Source organism: Protomyctophum parallelum, assembly GCF_964188405.1.
Source record: "Protomyctophum parallelum genome assembly, chromosome: 22".
NCBI classification, from domain to species: Eukaryota; Metazoa; Chordata; class Actinopteri; order Myctophiformes; family Myctophidae; genus Protomyctophum; species Protomyctophum parallelum.
In genome coordinates, this window is record NC_139714.1 from 4,401,768 (window position 1) to 4,424,673 (window position 22,906).

A 22,906-nucleotide genomic window follows, 5' to 3' on the forward strand; every position below is an offset into this window, starting at 1 on the left:
GAGAGAGTACTCGTTTATTTATCATCTTCAATTCATAGTGTTCCAAGTACCAATGTTGTCTGCTTTATATTTGTTTTATGTCATCCAATTTCACTTCTTGATCCTGTATGAGTTCTCGTTCCTGATTGGATAATAATTGGTATCCCAACCTGAACATGTTTTTTTCTGTTGACGGGGAGACCGCAGTTGCTGAACAAACGCTATAGCAATGAATAGATATAGCCTACATTTAGTGCAATATCATCTAGGCCTACTGATAACCGATTTGGCCAGTCAGACATTTAAAGCCTTTTTATATTAGTTTGATTCTGTGCTTCTTTACGCACTTTGAACATTAATAGGGCAGGGGATTTCAGAGTGACAGTTCAATAACTTCTAGAGTGCAGACTAGATTTGCTATACAGTAGCACGCCAGTTCCACCATTGTGTCAATTTGTAGCAGTATAGCTACTATAACTATACTGTATGCTTTATATTAATATCTGCACCCTGTGCCTTCGTGCTGCTGCTGCATATTAAAGCCTAAAGTCCCCACGCCTCAGCCCTCAATTAAACTGAACGGTATTTCGTATACAAATACAATACACGATAAAGTTGACTACGTTAAGTCATTTTGTTTACCTTGTGTGTTCCATTTAGACCTGAGCGGCTATGGTCTGGAGCAGCAGGTGACGGTGATTGTGCTGAGTTGCTTCAGCATCCTAACCTATACTGCCACTCACAGGCGAAAGTTAGTAGTGCATGTAAGAAAGCATTGTGAACAGATACATTTGGTATTATGAATAACAATGAATTTGCCAATGATTAACACTGAAGCTACAATATTTCACCAGCTCTTTTAGTGTGTATAATACACGTACACATAGGTAGAACTGAAATGCATTTTGCCACATCAGAGAGTGTCTTGTATGGCAGGGAAATAAAGGGTAAAACCACCCAGTTGTGGAATTCAATTTCATTCATGTTTCTGAATGAAAATGGAATTGGAATGGAACATTATCAGTTACTTTCTTAATGATTATTTTATTAAATCCATTTTTGATTAATCAAATAATCGATTAATCAAATAATTGAATATTAACCACTTAAGCTTATTGTATATTGTATAGCCTACTTTAAGCTCAAAAGTGTCATGCAAAAATAACATGCTATTTTCACTATTTCTGACATTTCTTCACACTTTTTGCCTTTAATGACTTGCCCACAATAAATTGATTGATTATTAATTTCATATTTTATTATAATCGTGTAAAATCAGTTTCTGTTGCAGGCGGCAGCCCGACACACAAACATGGAAAAGCCACCTCCACTGATTTACATTCACACATTGTTAGTTTTTCAACCTATACAACGTGTACGTTGTATAATTAATTCATAATAATTCATTATTATTATTTGCCTACTTAGTCGGCGTATACTATACTGCACACAGCATAGAAAGGAGACACAACAAAATTCAGAGTGTAAATTTAACTAAGTGTAAAAAAGAAAAGTAGAGTGAAATTAACACGCAGGGTTTTGATAGTGCGTGGGCACTATTGATGTCTTTATGTCTGGGCAAACAGCTTCTTCCTGCCCTGCATACCAGACAGGGCTTCTACGTTCTTACGCCAATCTGTCACCTCCTCCTTCTGTGGTGGTGAGAGAGAGGACGCACGCACGCGCACGCACGCGCACGCACGCACACACACGCACACACGCACACACACACACACACACACACACACACACACACACACACACACACACACACACACACACACACACACACACACACACACACACACACACACACACACACACACACACACACACAGACACACACACACACACACACACACACACAAGCAGGTTAGCCAGGCCACAGGTGTACACAAGTCTGCTTTTTCTGATCAATAAGTGTCTGGAACAAACTACAGACATGTGTGGGCCTGGGTTTTGCTTGAGTAGCTCTTGGACAGATAGGCAATGAACATGATCCAGGGCCTCCTGACATAACAGGCCCAGGACCTGGCCCAGTCTAGACCAGTGTTTTTGTCCATGTGTTCTGTCCCTGTGGGAACATAAAGGTGCACAGTCAAGAACACAGGAATGTTCATTTGGTACACTCTCAGACCTTTTCCACTGGCTGGTTCCCAATAGGAATTAGTCCATGAGCCAGAGCAAAACATTGGAACGTTAATTATGAATTGAGTGTGCAAAACTGTACTGTAAATTAAATTATTTATACGATCAATATAAGTAAATTAATATATAATATATACACACACGCACACAAAGCTTTTATACCTTTCTTTCTAGCTGCATGAAACAATTCAAGGCCACAGCCAGGGTGAGGCAGAGACAGAGAATAGAAGAGAGTTTTATTGTTAGAGTTTTATTTATTGATTTCAGTTCTGCGTTTAACACGATTTTGCCCACCAAATTATTTGATAAGCTCTTGGCCATGGGTATTAATCACTCTCTTTGTCTCTGGATTTTAGACTTTCTGTCAAACCGGAAGCAAGTGGTTAAGATTGGCAACATGCTCTCCCAATCCAGGACTCTTAACACTGGGGCCCCCCAGGGCTGTGTTCTCTCAGCCCTCCTCTTCGCACTTTATACCAATGACTTTATTTCACATTCTCAATTTGTTTCTTTTTTTAAATATGCAGACGACACAACTGTCGTTGGCTATATTAAAAATGGTGACGAATCAGCCTATAGGGCCGAGGTGGCAGCCCTCGTAGACTGGTGCACTTCGAATAACCTTATCCTAAACCTGGCTAAGACCAAAGAAATTATCTTTAATTTCCGGAAAAAGGGGATTATGCCCCCATCCCTGGTTATCGATGACCAGCCTGTCGAAAGGGTTGACAGTTTTAAATTCCTTGGCACCACTATATGCTGCTCCCTGAAATGGGAAGTTAACACTTGTAACATCTTGAGTAAAGCCCAACAGAGGCTTCACTTCCTACGCCTCTTAAAGAAGTTCGGTGTGACTGGGGAGGCGTTGGTTCACTTCTACAGAGCCACTGTGGAGAGTGTCCTCGTCTTCTCAGTCACAGTGTGGTATGGCAACACCACCGTCTTAGAGAGGAAACGGCTGGAAAGGGTGGTACGCACAGCGTCAAAAATCATTGGCCTGGACCTCCCATCCGTCTCCTCTATCTACACCATACGCACTAAGCGCAGAATGCAGAAGGTGATCGCCGACCCCTCCCACCCTGCCTGCTCTCTTTTCGCACCCCTGCCCTCAGGTAGGAGACTCCGGTCTCTAAAGTGCAATACCTCCCGTTTTAAGAACAGCACTTATCCCGAGGCTGTTCGCCTCTTGAATGCTGACCCTCTTTTCACTCGCACTTTACAGCGTGAAGCTGCTTTGTAAAACGATGAAATGTGATGAATTTGCTTTTTATTTATTCAACATGAATTGTAACGCTTTGCATTCTTCTTATTTATCGGTCCCCCTCATATGATGTCTGTACTTTTGTATCGTGTTCTGTCTGATTATGTGATGTGAATATGTGTATGTATCGTATGTATGTTTTTAGTGCACTGAAACAAATTCCAATCAACTCTGTTGACATGGCAATAAAGTCTTGAATCTTGAATCTAGAAAAAGAGCAGAAGAGATAGGGAGGGAGGGAGAGGCCGAAGAGGGAGAGAAGTGAAGGGACAGTGGCAGAGAGAGACAGCGAGTGAGTGAGTGAGTGAGTGAGTGAGTGAGTGAGTGAGTGAGTGAGTGAGTGATCGAGCGTGTGTGTGTGTGTGTGTGTGTGTGTGTGTGTGTGTGTGTGTGTGTGTGTGTGTGTGTGTGTGTGTGTGTGTGTGTGTGTGTGTGTGTGTGTGTGTGTGTGGACGTGTGACATTTAGGGTGACTTTGAGTAGTAGTAGGAGTCATGGAAACAGGGACAGCTACACCACATGTCTCCTTAGCAGAACATTTGAGCATAATGGCAAAACATTTGAATCAATTATATCGTTGCCATGCAGAAACCTTGTATCTCCATTTTTCAACCTTTGTATGTTTTGTCCCCCCCCCCCCCCCCATCAGATAACTGCCCTACTATGTGGTACAGGGGTGTCACGCAATATAGTAGTGAAGGAAGCAGCTCGGCAAGCTCACAACATGTTGCATCGTGGTGCGTTGTGAGCTTGTAGATCTGACATTTTTGCTATCTCTGATTTTTTTTTAAAGTGAAATTATGTTTTATAAATATCAAACTAATGAAACAAGAGCTTGTGAGTTGTGACTCAATGATAACGACAATTAAGCCTTTTGAACACAGGTTATTTTCTTCCCCGTTTCCCGAAACATAACGCTTTTGGACATACAAGGATTCCTCCGGAAAGTGACGACGGCATGCTAAATGAAAGTTTCTCTCAGAAGGGCGTTCAGCGCCGCCAACATGTTTGATTAGTACATTTGCGCACACAAGCACCTCAGTAATAACCTTCTATACGAGAAAGGATCGGCGACCAAAGGAGAATGGCACTACATTACATTTAAACCGCATGTATGCCAATTCCATTACACGGTGACATTCTCAGAATTGGGGGCAAGGTCCCCTTTAATCCTCATATTTTTCAAATGTCATTTCCTTTTTAGGGCGAGTAGGAGGTGTTGGGGGGAAGGTCAGTAGAAAATACTGTGTGCGGCTTTGATTTCAAATGCTAACCGTGGCTGCATCTTATCAAACGTGCTGCCTCGAAAGAAAGAACACGGAAGTGAGTGATTCATTCCTGGAGCAAAATATATATATATCATGCCGCATGCAGATATACTTTCAATGAGCAGTGGGCAGTACTCAAGTACTGTACTATTTAAGTAATTTAAATACAAATTTACACTGTGACCACCCAAAACAGCTTAACCCATTTAGACCTGAGGCCGATGAAAAAAATGGCTTCTAAACAGTTTTCTGAAAAACCTATTTTCTATGTTAGTGGTGCTCAACCTTTTTCACGTCAAGGACCCCCAGAATCATCTGAATATGGCTGCAGACCCCTATCTGAAAATATGTAGTTCCAGGGAATAGCTTAATTGTTTTTGCTTCGATGCCCCAACCACATGGAACACTTTACAGCAAACATTGAAAATGAATACCCCAATATCCTATGGTCAATTTAACAACCTTCTTCTGAACCTCCCTACCTCAATATGTAACTGTTTTTAATTTATGTTTGTCTCATTGTCTATATAATATGTCTTTGCCTTACATGAAGATTTGTTTGTGTTTATAACCTGCATGTCTTTAAATTGTTTTATATAATGTAATCTCGTCAGCATTGAAAATGAGGGAGAACCTCAATTGCTCTTTCGAGAATAAATAAAGGTTTCAATCAATTGCAAGCTCACAGCTTGTAGCTATTTTCATTGCACTAGCAAAGCACTGCTACTATTTCAAATGTCACATCTGCATATTTGCTCTCTGCTGCCATTTGATGTCTGTATTTGAGGAACTGTCTAATCCACACACTTCACATACACTATATTAGATATTAGTTTTTGTGTGCTACTCTGATGTCTCTGCTGAGGGAAGCTTGGACAAAGCTGATGTCCGTTTAAGATATTACTTTCCGATTGCAATCATCATGTCACAATGATTACAATAATTTATGTACCTATTTTTACAGCACTTTATCCAAAATGAATGCACATTCCTGACCATAATAACTAATTCAAATTGAAGGATAATGAAAGTACATATTTCCAGGATATGCGTAGGCCTACTTATTTTATTATATGCAGTATATGATTTATATGCTTAGACTATTGAGATAATGATGAATCATATATAAATTATATTAACAGTGGGCAGACTTTACTGTTCAAACACCTTTTCCAACATTTAAAACATTGAGAAAGCCCAATTCTTATACAATATAATGTAGTTCTGTTTTTAAGTGGTGCAACCACTTCATTAACTCATTCATAGCTTTGGACACTTTATTTTTTACAATTCATTTGATATTGCTGTATTTAGTGTATGTTGTTGATTTTGTGTTTTTCGGCTACATTGAAAATGAGGGCCTGCCCCTCAATTGTACTCCGAGTTTAAATAAAGGTTATGATGACAGTACAGTACAGTAGTAGTGGTACAACCACTACTAAAGACAGCTCTGTGGTTGTGTCCCTGGGTCTGTCCCTGGCTGTGTCCGAGCACGAAAATGGCGTTATAGCGTTCACCACCAAGTGTCACTGTTGCACAGCCATACACACAGACACACACAGGCCAGGGAGGAGGGCTTGTACAGTACAGTACAGTACAGTACAGTACAGTACAGTACAGTACAGTACAGTACAGTACAGTACAGTACAGTACAGTACAGTACAGTACAGTACAGTACAGTACAGTACAGTACAGTACAGTACAGTACAGTACAGTACAGTACAGTACAGTACAGGTATTTTCACAGTAATTGATTGATTAGCCAGCATTTTACTGTAATAACCATTGCCCTATAAACTCACCTTCTCTTCCTCCTTCTTGACGGTCTTCAGGTTGGCTTTGTAGTCAGCCTTGGAAGTGGGCTTGGCCTCCAAACTCAGGTCTACACCCTTCTTCACACGCTTCAGGTTGGGACGTTTATGGCCTTTCATGGCCAGCACCGTGGCAGTCAACTGCTCGATCTGGGGAGAGAATTTCGGTCTTGGATTTTTTTTTTCATAGGAAAGGTGGAGGCCCAGATCACCCCCATCTGAAAATATTGTGTTCCAGTGATCCCATTAAGATATTTGTGTTAAAAGTATTTTTTACGCTCTGTCACCAAAGGTGACATGGTATTAGTACATTGGAATACAATGTTGTTATGCCTGTGGACGGCATTGTTTTTGGGCTGTCCATCCGTCCATAATACTTCTGTCCAAACAGTAGCCTACATCCGTGCACCCATGCATGTGTATGCACCCAGCTTGGCATTTGGCACAAGCGCATCCACTTGGACACAAGGATACACTGATTAGGAGTAGCTCTGGTCACCGTGACCTCACAAAACAGCCCATCAAAATCCTTTAAAGACATCATTCACTACATAATAATATAATAATGGTATAGGAGATAAAGTCTGGCTGGGCAATATGAGTGCAAGTCAGTATCACAATTATTTCAACCTTTTGCCTCCATTACAATTAACTACTTAAACCCCAGCATCCTTATTGCAGGGAAGACCTTTGCAGAAAATAGCAGGTCACCAAGCTTGACGATCGGCGATTTTCAGAGAGGCTATAGGCTATTTAATGTAGAGAGAAAACAGAAAAGACACTAGAACCGGACTCCGTCCATCTAGGGCAGGGCTATTCAACTTAAGATGGCTCAGGGGCCACTCAGCAAAATTCCAAAAGTCCAAGGGCTGCAAGCAAAAAAAATCTGTATTATTTTGAAACGTTTACACATTTATTTTCTAACAGACTACACGACTAGTCTAAAAATCAAGGAAACACGTAGTATCTAAGGCCAATGAACACATTGTGATTAATGATGACGTTACAAAATGAGTCTTCATTCACAAAATGTGAAGAGAACATATTGGCCTAATGAACAGATTATCACAGGTGAATAAATAAGTAAGTGGTTAATACTTATGGGGCCATATCACTTTCTCTTGGAACAAACAATACAATACCTACAATCTTGAAAAATAACTAATTATATTGTTATTGGTATGCCCATGACCACCCTCACTGGCAGGTGAGCCAGTAGGGTAGCGTGCGTTTGTGTGTGTGTGCATGCGTGCGTGTGGAGGAATTTTTTGTCTTACTCTTAACTTAACTTGACTAAACTGAGGAGAAAAAGGGGTAACATAATTGTCGATTCATTGATACAGTATATAAGAAATAAGAAAATACCTATGCTTCTCGGTTAGTTGATTAATCTACATGAGCAAGATTGGTTAGCAGTTATAACTGTCGGTTTTCTAATCTTTTCTAACCCAGCCACCCCTAGGATACAACTACAATGTTATATTTCTAGTTCTCATTGGCCTTTTGCCATGTCAAATACAAGTGTCAGCATCAGTGATTGTGTCCTTGGAACACATCACTATGCAAGCCTGAGTAATAATAAAAAGGTCTTTGCCGTGTTATTTCACATCACTGAGCCTATGCAATAAAGAATACCAGACATGACACGTGGGCTTTTATACGTAGGATTGATGTGATCCTCATGCGTTTCCCAATGAGTTCAGATAATGGAAAGTCATAATTCCGCTTGGGTCGGACTCGGAGAAAGAGACATAAATATATATAATCTTTGAAATGAGAGAGCGGGCCATTTCATCTTCAAAAGGCACACAGGGGGTACCTGAGGTGAGCCACAAGTGCAGTTAGCGGCAATCAATAACACAGTTAAAATGTGATTTACAATTCGTCGTATGACGGCTTCGCACTCCGAAAATACATGATAGCTCAGAACGTGCCACGGACACATTCTAAGCTACATTGTTTTCATGTAGACCCCCAAATGAATATGCCCCCATCTGAAAAGATTTTGTGACAGTACAAGACTTGTGTTTATGTATTTCAAGATTTTTGGAAAATAGCATATCTAACAAGATCGCAACGTGCCACCCAATAGTCCATGTACAAAATAGAGTTCAAGTGGTTGACTGACCCCCTCGAACCACCGTTGTAGAGCATCCGTTTTGGGGCATGCGGCACCGTTATGCGGCAGAGTCTAAATGGGGCTTTTTGTGTCTCATTTCCATTACAAAGACCCATATACCTCCTTGTCATTCTTGGCCACCTTGAGCTCCATATCGTAGCGCACCTCATCCACACTGTCGATCTTCTGGTGCAAATCCTCGCAGAGCTCCTGTGCAGAGAGAACAGACGCAATCTCCTTTAAACCTTCCTTCAAGAAATGTTGAAGGCATTAAGGTTGGCGTGTGTGTGCGCGCGCGCGTGCGCGTGTGCGTGTGTGTGTGTGTGTGTGTGTGCGTGTGTGCATACGAGTGCACATGTGCGTGCATGCATGTATGTGATTCTACATAACACCGTTATGTAAAAGTATTGGCTTTGAACCATCAGTGAGGCAGGTGGCAAGATGCATATATGTGTGTATGTATATATTATATATATATATATATATATATATATATATATAATATTACAAATACACCCATGTCACATTGCAGGAGGTAGGGAACAGCTAATGCATATTTTGTGCTAAAGAGAGCTGATGTAGCCTATTGTACAAGTTGTAGATTGGCTATTTTTGGCGTGCATTACCATCGAAGACAAAGAATAAGGCTTCAAGTGGCAGAAAGTGGTCTGTTCAGTAACAGGGGTCTCCCTGACGAAATCCACCAGTAATGCATTTTCTCTCAAACAGAGGTTGGAATACTAATGTCATCCAATCAGGGAAGATAAATCATAGGCCGCCCTACAGGATAAACGAGTAAAATTTGAAGTGATGACACGTATGCATGAGCAGACACAATTGGAAAGAATACCTATTACACAAGCTTTAACGGGTTGAGAACACTGCAGGTGTTTCTTTATGGCTATTGGCATTGTGAAGTTTAGCTAGTGTTATTGTACTGTTAGGGGACCATGCTGACACAGAAATGCAATATTCGGGAGTGGATATCATACTAACATCACAGCACGTAAATACAAGTTCACCATAAGAGTGCTATTTTCACTAGTAGTTAGTTAGTTAGTTAGTTTCATTTATTGTCCACAATGTGGAAATTTGTCTTTGGTCTCATAAACATAACAACAAACCGCAACAACACTTACACACAATTATCTTCATGGAAAAAAAGCAGGACAACAGTGGCAAATACATTACAAATCTTTTAGTGATTTTGGCATCATTTAGTGCCTTAATGGCATTAGGAGTGAAGGTATTTTTAAATGTTAGCTTTTGGTATATTGTACCATCTACCAGAGGGAAGTAGTTTGAACTCCCTGCAGAGTGGGTCACTTGTACTTCCTTGTAGATATACAACTTAATTGTTTCTCTGTCTTCCCAATGATTTTTGAGGCTATCACTATTCCCTGCTGCTTGCTTCTTCCTTTTACAATTACATTAAGATTGCAATACCACATTGCCATGTTAACAGTCAAGATTCCCTCTTATCAGCTAGGTTCTTGTAGATTCTGTCCATGATATTCTTGCTCACTCTAAAGGAGTTGAGCTTGCATAGTAGGTGGAGGTGTTGGTTACAAGTTTAAAAAATCTTGAGTTATATATACAATATACTGTATGTGCCTTAAAATTGTTCTACCTCCACTATTTGTCCACTAATTGTAATAGACTGCACAGGTTCCTTTTCATGAATGACAAGTTATTTTGTTTTTGTCACATTGATCCCTAAGGAGCTTTAATCGCACCAGTTCTGCAGAGATGACACATTATGCTCTGTATGCTTCCTCCCCCGCTGTCCCCCAACCAGGGCCATATGATATCAACCACATACTTAAACAAACAAAACATATCTTGGTCTGACTGGAATTCATTTGTGCATAAGGAGAAAAGTAAGGGGGATAAGATAGTCCCCTGCGGAGCACTAGTGTTAAGCACAGTGATGTCGGACCGAGTAGCATTCACGGTCAGAGAGGAAGTCTCTGACAAGATGGATAATACCTCCATTTACCCCTATGAGTCTCTGCAGAAGGGTGTGTGTGTGTGTGTGTGTGTGTGTGTGTGTGTGTGTGTGTGTCTGCATGCTGTTGAAAGCAGAGGTAAAATCAATATAAAGGACCCTGGCAAAGTGGGAGGGGAATGGAGAGGCTTTGACAGGGTGTTAAACAGGCTGATCAGTTCCTCTCTGGCTTTTATAAGCAAATTGGATGTGATCTAAGTCTTTTAATTCAATGGCTCTGGGCTTCTTGGGGACATTTTCCATAAATTGGGCATTGTTAGAGAGTCAAGCAATTACTGGAATAGCTTCAACACAATACTTTAAGTTCATGAACATTTTCTTTCAACACTCTATACCTCTAAGGCCATCTGGCCCCAGGGGCCACGTTGGGCTTAATACAGGACAGGCTAGCTACAATTTCATGTTCACTAAGTGAAATAGGACACACTCTACACTATCACACTCAGCACATTCTTATCAAATGGCTGAAAATGATATTTAGATCATTAGCAAAAGATGGAGAGGGGTGTGACAGGGGGGTACGCTGTTGCTTAGTTTCCCTGCCCATCATCACATTTAGACCTTCCCATGCTTTAAACTCCATACTTCAGCGATTAAACAACTGAGAAGGCACACAGCCAGGCAAAGTATCATACCGACGTTGAACTTTACCACAAAGAGAATGAGGGTGCGATCACTTAAAACGACATAAAATAACAGCAGGCGAGACGGACAGATGAGACACTGGGTCAGCAGCAGAGCCAGCCCCCATTGACCTTTAAACTGTACCTGTAGGCATTTTAAAATGTTTAAAATAGTAATATTAAAAAATGAATTGTTTACTTTCCACCCGGACAGTGACGATATGATATAAGTTTACACAATGTAGGTAGTGGTGATCCCTGCTTCGTCTCGCTCTCAGCTAAGTGGTCCTTGGCCTGATAAACATTGAAGACCCTGACCTGCACTATAGGGAGCTCTGCTGAACGATTTCAACCATGTGCACACGCGAGTAGGCCTATACCTGGAGCTCCTTGACAGACAGTCCGGAGACTTTGGGGAGTGGCGCTGCTTTATTTATAGCTGCTTCCCTCTCGATAGCCTTTGCTTTTTGCTCCTCGGCCAACAAGACTTCAGCTCTCTTCAGAAGCTTACCCTGTCAATAAAGAAAGTGATCATTTATTCAAGTCATACGCAACATACATTTTAGTCGTCTCTTTTGGCGTCACCTCTATAACAACACAAACATGATGGGGGACCCTGGCACACATTTTCTTTTGAAATAGGGGTCTATGGCTAAATGCATGTACATAGTTGAGGGTCCTTGACGGAGTGTATTTACCTTCAGCAGTAGTCTGCGGGTTGCTGTGTACAATTTCTCTTTTAGTTTTTCTTTCCTTTGCTTTCTCTGAAACAAAAAGGAGAAAGCTCTTGGTTTTTGTTTTATGAATTCAGCTGTAGAGAGCTACACGCACTCTTTGATAAAAGGTTTGTCTTTAGCTCAACTTTCTGATTGTAGGGTAATCATTGCGATCAGTAACAGGAGTCTCCTCGTCTCTTAGCTCTTTCATAAACAGGGGGAATACAGTATTCCCCCTGTTTATGATAGTAGTATTCCGAATACTACTACTACTACTACTACTACCACCACCACCACCACCACCACCACCACTACTATACTACTACTAATAATAATAATAATAAAAACATGGTGGTTTGCCAATTTCATCACCACTTATTTATTTTAAAAAGAAAATACGTTTACTTAGTATGAGTTGAACTCAAAATGCCACTAACCAACATGCAATTATTCTTAAATGACAAGCTAGAGTTTTGCTAGAGCAGTGGTTCTCAAAGTGGGGTTCGGTTACCCCTGGGGGGGAAATTATCGTATTTTACAGAAATTGTCGTAGTTAATCATTCAAAATCAGCATTGCACCTTTGACCTTAGAGTTGATATAAAACTCTAAGGTCCCCTGGCACTAAATATTTTCAGATGGTTGTCCGTGGCCAAACTAAACACATTTCAATGTAAACACTAAACGGTTTGAGAACCAGTGTTGTTTTGGCAGCTAATTTAGATTTTAGTTTAGTCAGTCTTTGGAATAAAACTTCATTTAGTTTTAGTCATCTGAAATGTTTTAGTGTTAGTCTAGTTTTAGTCAACAAAATCTACAGTTGATGGTATCGTAATGGCTGATTTTACACTTGCTGGAAATAGCCGATCCAGCTATTTTCAGCATGCAACCAAGTGCAAAATGACTTATACTGGATCTCTTGTCCACTAGTCCCTTCCTAACATTTTAGTCTATTTTCTTTTTAGTTTTTGTCAGTGGAAAAAAGGTAGTGGACCATCATTTTTTGTCATAGTATACAGTCGACAAAATCAACACTATTGAGAACTACTGTGCCAGACAGCCATCCATCACATACAGTAGGCCTACATATAGTTACAACACTGAAGCCAGTATACTTAGGGATTTTAATCAGTATGTTTTGGCACCCAAACAGTCATAAGACTGCATGCAGCAGGTGCAATGTTTAGGGACGGCAAGCCAAAGAGCCAGAAATTCTTCTTACGGGTCTGCATTTAAAGATGGGCGATGACACCGAAATGCATGGGGAGGGTGGAGTAAGAGGGAGAGAGAGAGAGAGAGAGTCATGTCACTTTGTGCCCTCGATTCCAAACTGACAAGGACATAGTTAAGTTGATAGACGGCTTTGAGATGCTCAGGCATGTAGACGTGACACTCACCCCTCAGACATGGCTGACCTTGTTCAGATGTTCCTGGTGGGGGAGGAGAGCCAACATAACCGTGGTTAGGAGCGGGGGTTTTGATCGAGAAATATGGATGTAAAACGCCAATATTCAAAACGTAAATTGAGGTGCTGGAATCAAAATGTACTGTATACCAAAGTAAACAATATATAATATATAAACTGAAATATGAATCACAAATGTCACAGATTTTATTCAAATTTGCCAAAATATTGAAATAATAGCAGATCTAAAAGCTCACAATGTGTGGCATTGTCACGCGATGTGAGCTTGTAGATATGCTATTTTTTTCCCAAATAGCCTACATAACAAATACGGTATAATTGGTTATTTTGTAATAATAATAAAGAAAGTACATTAAAACAGTTTAAGAGCCAAAAACGTCAAGACGTCTAATTGCCAATTATGGACCGGATGCCACGGACGACAAGACGTGATCCCTTGGGGAATGTTTTATTCTCTTTTTTTCCATATTTTGAAAATTCCTCTAATCTGGTGTACATGTGATGACATGCACATTGCACATTACATGCATAACAGAATTACAATTTATTTCTTTTTTATAATGGGATAATTGGCACTCAGAGCCTAAACTGGTGACCACCAGGTGGCGCTGAAAGACTAATTAAAGGTGTTAAATAATTAAAGTGTTAAAATATTAAGTACAAATGACAATATTTGCCTCTGAGATGTATAGGGGAGTAGAAGTATAAAGTATATAAAATGGAAATAGCTCAAGTGAAGTAAAAGTACCACAAAGGTGTACTTAAGTGCAGCACTCGAGTAGCAGATGTACTTATACTCTCCACCACTGAAATTGGCCGCCCTACATTCACAGCTGTGGTACCTTAGCTTAATACACAGTATACACACACTAAAATCCTCAGTCCGTAATTCAGCTCGGAGTCCATTTGGTTCCCATTTGGAGACTCTCCGAGCTAAATTGACGCTGAGGATTGGGACACCATATGGCACGCATGCAGTGCAAGATCATGAGATTTGATTAGGTTCCATTACATCGTTCTTAAGGGCTCTTAATGGAAGACCATGTTGCGGTGCGTGATTTATTTTTTCATTGGTTTTTATTAACTTATCCATTACTGTACTGAGTACTCTAATGAATATGATTATATGTGTTGTGTAATGATATTATGGTAATGTAGTAATGTAAGCATGATGTGCTGTGTTAATAATACACGCCGTGGTGATAATATGGATTATGGATTATGATGGGCTACACATCCACAATGGTGTTATATTTCATGGGATATTTTATTTATTTCCCTCGTTGGATCATGTGTCACTTTCACCAGGAATATTCACATGCACGAACCCATTTAAGACTGAGGCCGAATAAAAAAAAATCTTCTAAATCCTAAAAGTTTTCTGAAAAACCTATGTTTCTATGTCAGTGGTGCTCAGAGTGGACCCCCAGAATTGTCTGTATTTGGCCGAGGACCCACCATCTGAAAATATGTTGTTCCAGGGACACCCCCCAGAAGCAAAGATTGTAAACATTTTAATTTGCGCCAGATTTGCACAGATTTGTACCACATTTTTCAAAAATAGCTATCTACAAGATAATGTACAAGCTAATGTGCAAGCTCGTAAATCTATGATCTATAAACTCTATGATGTCTTGTGAGCCTGTAAATCGGCTGTAGTTAGTGTAGTTATTTGTTGTTGATTTGTTGACCGAAAAATGAAATAAGGTTTCATAAAAGGTGCTTCTCGAGTAATTGATTAATCAAAAGTAATAGATAGAATAAGTGGCAAGTTGCTTGCAATTTTGGCACCATCGATTTCGGCCCCTTCGACCACTATGGAGGGCCGTGGTTTGACAATGTGTGAACGTGGATCGCAATGACGCAGCGGAGACGATCAGAAGGTAAATAATTAAGAGGTCATTATTTCTCCCTCATGGAGCCAGCCCGCTGTCTTTCACACATGCACGCTGGCCCCACCGTGGCCGTGTGGTGTCCTACGATATCGACAAGGAAACATTATTACCACTGGGAGTTGTACGGACAAGGCCTCGGCCTGACCTCGTATCTCTCATCGCACGCACAAATGAGGCTACTTGAGAGAGGGACGGAGGTTCACTCGGTGGGGTTAATTGGGTCCTTGGAGGAAATCGAATGACAGTGAAGAAGAGAGAGTGTGTGAGGTGAAGAAGACGAAAAATAATAATGCATTTAGTCTCCCCAAAATGACCTTGCAAATGTCCCCTCCCCTCGGAATTCCGCTTAGCTCCTGTGACGAAGATGTGACTGATACATCGAAACGTTGTCTCTTTTTAAGTGGTGCAACCACTTCTACATCCAGCTTACAATGTCCGTGTGCCTGTTTGTGTGTGTGTGTACCCACCCCTGTGTGAGCATGGAACGAGAGAAGTATGTGACATGGCTGCCACCTGCTGGACGCAAACGATACAGAGAAGAAATTGAAACGATACAGAGAAGAAATTGGAATGATACAAATTGGAACGATACAGAGAACCAATAGATGGGAGTTGCACCACTTGGTTCACACTGGTGTGATTTTTAAGTGGTGCAACCACTTCTACATCCAGCTTACAATGTCCGTGTGCCTGTTTGTGTGTGTGTGTGTACCCACCCCTGTGTGAGCATGGAACGAGAGAAGTATGTGAAAGAGGCTATGTCCACCTTAATGGACCTTGAAATAACCAGGGTGAAATTACACGCAGAGAACCTTCTGTGTGACACCGTGCTCCAGTGTATCTGGCACATGCCACTAAAGCGCGCCGACCGGGGCTGAGGGAACTACGGTGAGTGTGTTCTTTCTGCTTTGGCAATGTAAACGTATTTTTTCTCATGCCAATAAAGCCCTTTGAATTTAATTGAATTGAGTGTGCTTCTGCACACACGCCTCCACCCACCTCAACTGTATATGACACATGGCTAGCCACCTGTGTGAGCAACGAGCATTATTTGCTTCCCATCACAAAGAAGTACATTTTGTCTTACTATGTTTGTGGCGACATGAAAAGCAATTGTCCAGAGTCTCTCTATACTAACCATAATCTCACCACACCTAGCCCTGACGTTAAGCACTTGAGCCCCAGCATCACAATTCTGGTGGGGAACATTTACAAGCTACAAGCTTGATTACGAGCTTCCAGACTGGATATTTTTGGCGAAGAGATTTGGTGTAGACAGGAGAAAGCTGTCCACGTAGAGTTGTAACTCAACTGTTTCACTGAGAATCCCTAACAAGGTCGCCTTGTTGTCGCCCAGGTCAATAATTTATGCGCCCTCGCACGCCCACACCCCCCCCCCCCGCGCACGCGCGCACACACACACACACACACACACACAGTCACACACACACACACACACACACACACACACACACACACACTCATTATAGGAGCATCTCAGGTTGCAAATGAGTACGAATTATATGGTTGGGAGGGGAACGGAGGAAATGCTTCGTTTTATGATCAAGCTATGTGACACCTATAAAAGGCGTTTTTATTGGACGAGTTTCTCATTGTAAATACAAGAGGAAGATATGAGCTGTGACCTCCACAAGACTCAGGAGAGGACGACGGACGCCAGTGCCTGCAGGAACTTCAAACAAACACAAGCAGAGAATGACAGAGGTTTCAGCAACCATCACACACAGGTGTTAATACTGAGTCTGACAGACCCTTAAGAAGACCACTATTAATCTAATTATACTCTGCATCTGAATTCTGAACCCCCCCCCCCCCTACGCAACGAAACCTTCCGCATGCAAGCCATCGTGGTCCAAGAACTTACCTTGTTATTGAGAGGCAATTCAGTTTGGAGGTCGAGCGTTTTGGTCGTGAAATCAGCTATACTGTAAAGTGTCTGATGAATTTCGGGGTGATTGATTCATGGGGTGGTACTGTACGTATACGGACCCCCCCGCCACATGAGTGGCTGGCTAATATAGGGCCCACTAAGACGCCCTCTCTCGTGCCCACATTGGTCACATTGTGTGCTCACACCTGTGAGCCCTGCTCTCCTCAATACCTCTGGCAGTGGTGGATTCTAACTAAGTATATTTACTCAAGTACTGCACTTGTGTACAACTTTGTATACTTTGTCTTTAGTTTTTCCCCTTTCTCTCTTTTTTTATAAACTTTATACCTCTACTCCACTACAACTCAAGAGTCAATAGTTTTTTCCACTACAATAATTTGATAGCTTTAGTATGAGTAAAATCTGAGTACTTATTTCCATCACAGACCTGTGTCACAGTAACCCGATTTAGATGGAGAGTCGCTGCACATGACAATGCGTAATGGGCCAATGATTGCACATTGTTTCATTGCGAGGGTTGGCGAGGGTGCCCACGCGGATAAAGTTACCCAGGGGGTTATTTGGGGGCGGCTGCAGGACATAAAACACTAGCCCACAGGCTGAAGGTCACGGTCTAATGCTGCGCTTTGATGGCCACGCACGTCTCTTCATAAAACGCAGACAGCATCTCCAAATCAACCGCAATGTCCTTTCTTTAAATGGCCGTCGCGGCCATAACACTTATCAAGCTGTTCCTATTTGGACATCCCAGACACGAATAGAGTGTGCCAGCCTCCCACGTACAGTACAGTACCCCATGAAAACTGTGGCCTTGCTGGGAGCCGTATAGAGGCTCTGTCCCATAACTCTGGTTGGGGTCAGTGGAACAACACATTTTAAGATGGGTGTCAGCGGCCAAATACATATATATATTTGGGGGTCCTTGACATGAAATTGTTTGAAAACCAATGACATAGAAACATAGGTTTTTCAGAAAACTGTTTGGATTTAGAAGCATTTTTTTAGAATCAGTTCTCATATTGACAATTTCAACAACAAAAAAATAGTTGACTAAATTAACTGTAGATTTAGTTGACTAAAATCTTGATGATATTTAGACGACCAAAACTAAACACTAAAACATTCCAGGTGACTAAAATGTGACTAAAACTAAATGAAATCTATTCAAGAGACTATAGACTAAAACTAAAATCTAAATTTGCTGTCAAAATCAACACTGCATGGCACAGTGAATCTGCTGGGAGGTAAATACCGGAAGACTGTATTTGTGAAGCGGTCTACTTTGTGGAGTCTCGTGCCAGCCTTTCCACATCACGTAGTTTAATTGCATCGGGTGGCGCACGCTGTAATGAAGGCTCATGATCTCTTAACAGCGCGCTTTACGAGCTGCTGACGGGCGCCGAGAATTCCGGACAAGAATTCAAATTGGGGATTATAATGTGGACCATGGTGACGACCATCACAGGTGGGAAGTACGCAGCCAAGAACAGCTGTTGGGGAGGCTGTGTGTGTGTGTGTGTGTGTGTGTGTGTGTGCGTGTAGCCTATGTGTTTGTGAGGGCAAACGACGGAAAGATGGAGCGCATCCAGGGTATGGCCAGTGGTCATACCCTGTACTCAGACACAGACAGACTTGCATGTTCACTTAGGCACACTCAGGCTTGCACGTGCGTGCATGCGCACTCACTCACTCACCTATGTTTGATTACTTTGTCTATTTAATATTTGTATATTATCTTTGGTGAGAACCTCCATGGGTTTCTTTTCTCACCTGCACATATTTCTCTTTTATTGATGTTACCCTTTTTTTTACAGTTTTTATTGTGCGAATAAACTAAACTAAACTTTTACTCAAGTAAGCCTACATCTTTAACATAGGACTCATTCATTTTTACATTGCATGATACTTTTACCTAAAGAGTACCTTTTTCACCACAGGCACAGGGTATATGGCTGTTGCTGTCCATCTTCATGCCGCAGTCAGGCCGAGCTGTCTGTCTGCATGGGGGTGAGACAGTACACACAGGCGTCACAGAGAATATTTGGACACACTGTCCCCTCCCTCCCCCAGAGTCCCCTGCCTTGGGACGGGCCGCGGGCTCGTAAATACTGTAGATGAACCCAGGAACATACACACACGCACACACACACCTAAGGTTTTGTATTCAACCTTAGGACCGCAAATCACACCTTGGAAAGCATGAGTGTCTATTTCAAAAAATGTTTTGACTGGGGGGGTCATATTTTGACAGCAGGAATTGCCTGTCATAATCCAGTATCAGTATTCATTCATCAGACCAACACTCCCCACTCACAGGTAGTACCCCCCCCCCCCCCCCCACAAGTAGTAAAGTCACTTGCAAATAAATTATTGGCAATAGCTGGTTGATGTTTTTGGGGGCTTGATTCTATAGTGTACAGTAGTTGCTTATTTGGGCTTGCTTATAATGTTGTTTAAACCAGTGGTTCCCACATTTCTTCACATCAAGGAACCCCAGATTAATATGTAATTGTCCACAGATTGTGGACAGTGCATTTTTTATTAAAATATTTAGATTTATTCTCAATGTGTTTTTAAATAACAGATGTACAACCTCACAATGTGTCGCTGCAGTGAGCTTGTAGATCAGCTATTTTCATTTGTGCTTGGTTTCATAGACCTGGCCACTTGTTTCTCTTGCAAAACTGGCAACAAAGCAAGAGAAAGAGGTACTTATGCATACACAAACGCAAGACTTATGGGTTACAGGAAAAAGGTGGATACGTCGCAACCCAATGGCCGACGCTCCACATCAGGACCATTTCTTCGCGCAATATCGCTGTCAGAACACTCGCTCCTTGCCTGTGTAGTATACCTTTAAGACGGGGAGCGAGTGATGCAGTCGCAGGCGTTGTCAACATAGACTGTAAAAAATATGAACAAAGCGTTCCCCGGGTCTAACATGGACGTAAAATGAAGCCTGTTATTCCTGCACTGTAAGTCGCCATCTTTCTAGATCCGTTTTGGCCCAGCTGGCCATTGGCTGGCCCAGACAACGAGGCGGGACTTCCCCCCTTCTTCTCCGTTGGTTTTTATTTTGACTCGAGTGGGAGGGGAATCCCGATCATAGACTGTAACGGTAGCCACGCCCCTCAGAACATACCGCGACTTTATGGTCATTTTTTTAATTAATGGGACCATAATTTTCCAAATTAGAAATGAGACTTTAAACTAGTATATTCAAGACCATGTTTAGGCCATTATATGAAACTACGATTTCCTTAGTGGCTTCACAAAATATCTGTCTGACTGCCCCCCTGGTTGTCACCTGGATCAACGTCTGCTCATGAGGGGCGCAGGACGCATAGCGCCAAATAATGCTCACCGCAATCCCGGTCTATAGTCGGGTGCACAAAACGAGCGAGCGCACGACAATTTCACGGGACCGTGCCTGTCAAAATACGCGTGCATAATCACCCCTCAACTTCTCCGCACGTCCAAAATAAACTCCACGACTCTCGTTGAAAATGAATTACTGGGTGTGTCAGTCTTGAAAGGCCTTAATGGTGGCACACACACACACACACACACACACACACACACACACACACACACACACACACACACACACACACACACACACACACACAGAGTATGACCAGGGATGGTCAGGTCGTTGCATGCATACGTGCACATCTACCTCTCTGACACACGACGGATTTACCCGCGGCACAAATCCAGACAATGCCCTGTTCCGTGAACAGGAATATCCATCTCACATGTGCATTCAGCGATGCGCGGCAACCCAATACCGCGGCTTATGCAGCACTATTCTCTCTGAGCTGACTGCAACCCCGCAGCCACGAGAGACGCCACCTAAAGCATGCACAGCACACACACTTTCTCACACACGTACGTACGCATGCACACACGCACGCACACACGCGGATGAAGAGGTCGTTAATCTGTCCTCATCACAAAAGACAGGCAGATATTTTAACTGCTATAGGCCTTGATTCATGCCAACCATGAAGCTAATCCCATTTTTAGGAAAACGATGAGATGTGACGTGCCGCCAGCTGCATGTATGCGCAGGAGGGCCTGGATCACGCACATTAATTCGTGCCGGTGGACCGGAACAGGATCCCAATCCCACGTCACAGGTGCAAACGCTCTGCGATAATCTGCACGCAGCTTTTGTCGATGGATAGAATGACACGACAGCACACGCCGGCTACTTAAGCCTGATTTATACTGTCCCTGATTCATATGCCCGCTTGGAAATAGCTGATCTATACAAGCTCACAACGTGTCGCTAAACAACACGTTGTGAGCTTGTAGATCGGCGACGTCCGGCAGGAAAGCTTCTCCAGAAAACTTGTTGAGAGGAGAACGCTCCACCGGACATGAAAGAGAAGGGAATTAGCGCCAGGCAAAATCCCACTTTTAATAGGATTTTGTTGCACTGGGAAAAAAATAAAAAATAAAACGGGGGATTTAAGAGGAAAATAATGAATTGCGGAGAGATGAGGCTAAAGCTTGAATTTACCTTGGCTTTAGGACAGGATTGGGACAGGATCAACAGAATGCAGGAAGGCGCGTATACGCACTGTCATTTCCGCCTTCATTGAAGCTTAAACTGTCATCAGGTGGATCCGAACCGAACGGAATTGCCCGGTGCTTCGTGGCTCGCCTCCAAATGTGCATACGTGAGATCAAAACCTCCTTCGCCGTTGCTGCCGGGCGGAAACCTTGTATGTCCAAAAGTGTTGGAAAAAAGGAATTACTGCTGTTTCAACTGATCAGTGTTGATTTCGTCGACTAATCCCATGACGAAAACTAAATGGAAACTAAGCCATAATGACTAAAACTGAGACTAAATATATTGACAATTTCGTCAACAATTAAAAACTATAGACTAAAACGTTAGGAAGGGACTAGTGGACAAGATATCCAATATAAGTAAAAGCCAAGTCATTATACACTTTGCTGCATGCTGAAAATAGCCGATCTACAAGTGCATAATCAGCCATTATGACGGCATCAAGGTCCGCCAAAACACATTTTAGTCAACTAAAATCATGGCATTTAGCTCTCAATATTAGAAAACAAATAGCCCTACAAGCTCAACATGCGATGCATCACAATGGGTTGTGACTCTGAGCACGTTGGCTAGATCTTCACACTGTTGTACGATGAAGTAATTTGCCAAAAAAAGGGGAAAAAAAGCTTAATGTTGAAATATGGAGATGCAAGGTTTCTGGCCGACAGTGACATTATTTTGTTAGATGCAGGCCGATATGAGTGCCAAGAGAGAGAGATGCCTGGCGAAGGCAGACCGGGTTATGCAGATGAGTCTTTGGTAATAATATGATTTAACAACCACCCGCCAGCCTCCCCCCCCCCACCCTGTGCATACCTTAGACTTGACTAGCTTGGCTCTAATTTTAATTAGATTGGATTTACATAACGATTTCCCATTAACCGGCTCCCCGGCGACCCCTTTCCTGATGGCGCCAACTGGCGCCCGAAGCGCCATGCCGCTAATAAAGCGCTCTACGTCACAGATTCCAGGACACACACACACACACACACACACACACACACACACACAGTGATACTGTGGCACATAAAAAGGTGTTAAGACTGAGTGCATGTATTTTAATAACCAACTCATAAGAAGTCATATAGCTTACAGTAGATATGCAGTTATGCAGCTGACAAATACTGTCGTATTCTATAGTTTTATATAATATGATAATAT

At 42.1% G+C, this 22,906-nt stretch overlaps 1 protein-coding gene across 1 annotated transcript; it reads right to left on the reverse strand.

The window, feature by feature from the left end:
* Positions 1-1,220: 1,220 nt before the first annotated feature.
* On the reverse strand, positions 1,221-22,681 carry LOC310853628 (troponin I, slow skeletal muscle-like; the record flags this gene model as incomplete). Its single annotated transcript, XM_083758019.1, has 7 exons — positions 1,221-1,631; positions 6,458-6,616; positions 8,706-8,795; positions 11,597-11,728; positions 11,915-11,980; positions 17,137-17,208; positions 22,628-22,681. 7 exons carry the CDS (start codon positions 22,679-22,681, stop codon positions 1,548-1,550), a joined length of 657 nt encoding a protein of 218 aa, XP_083614145.1. The 3' UTR covers positions 1,221-1,547.
* Positions 22,682-22,906: the final 225 nt, after the last annotated feature.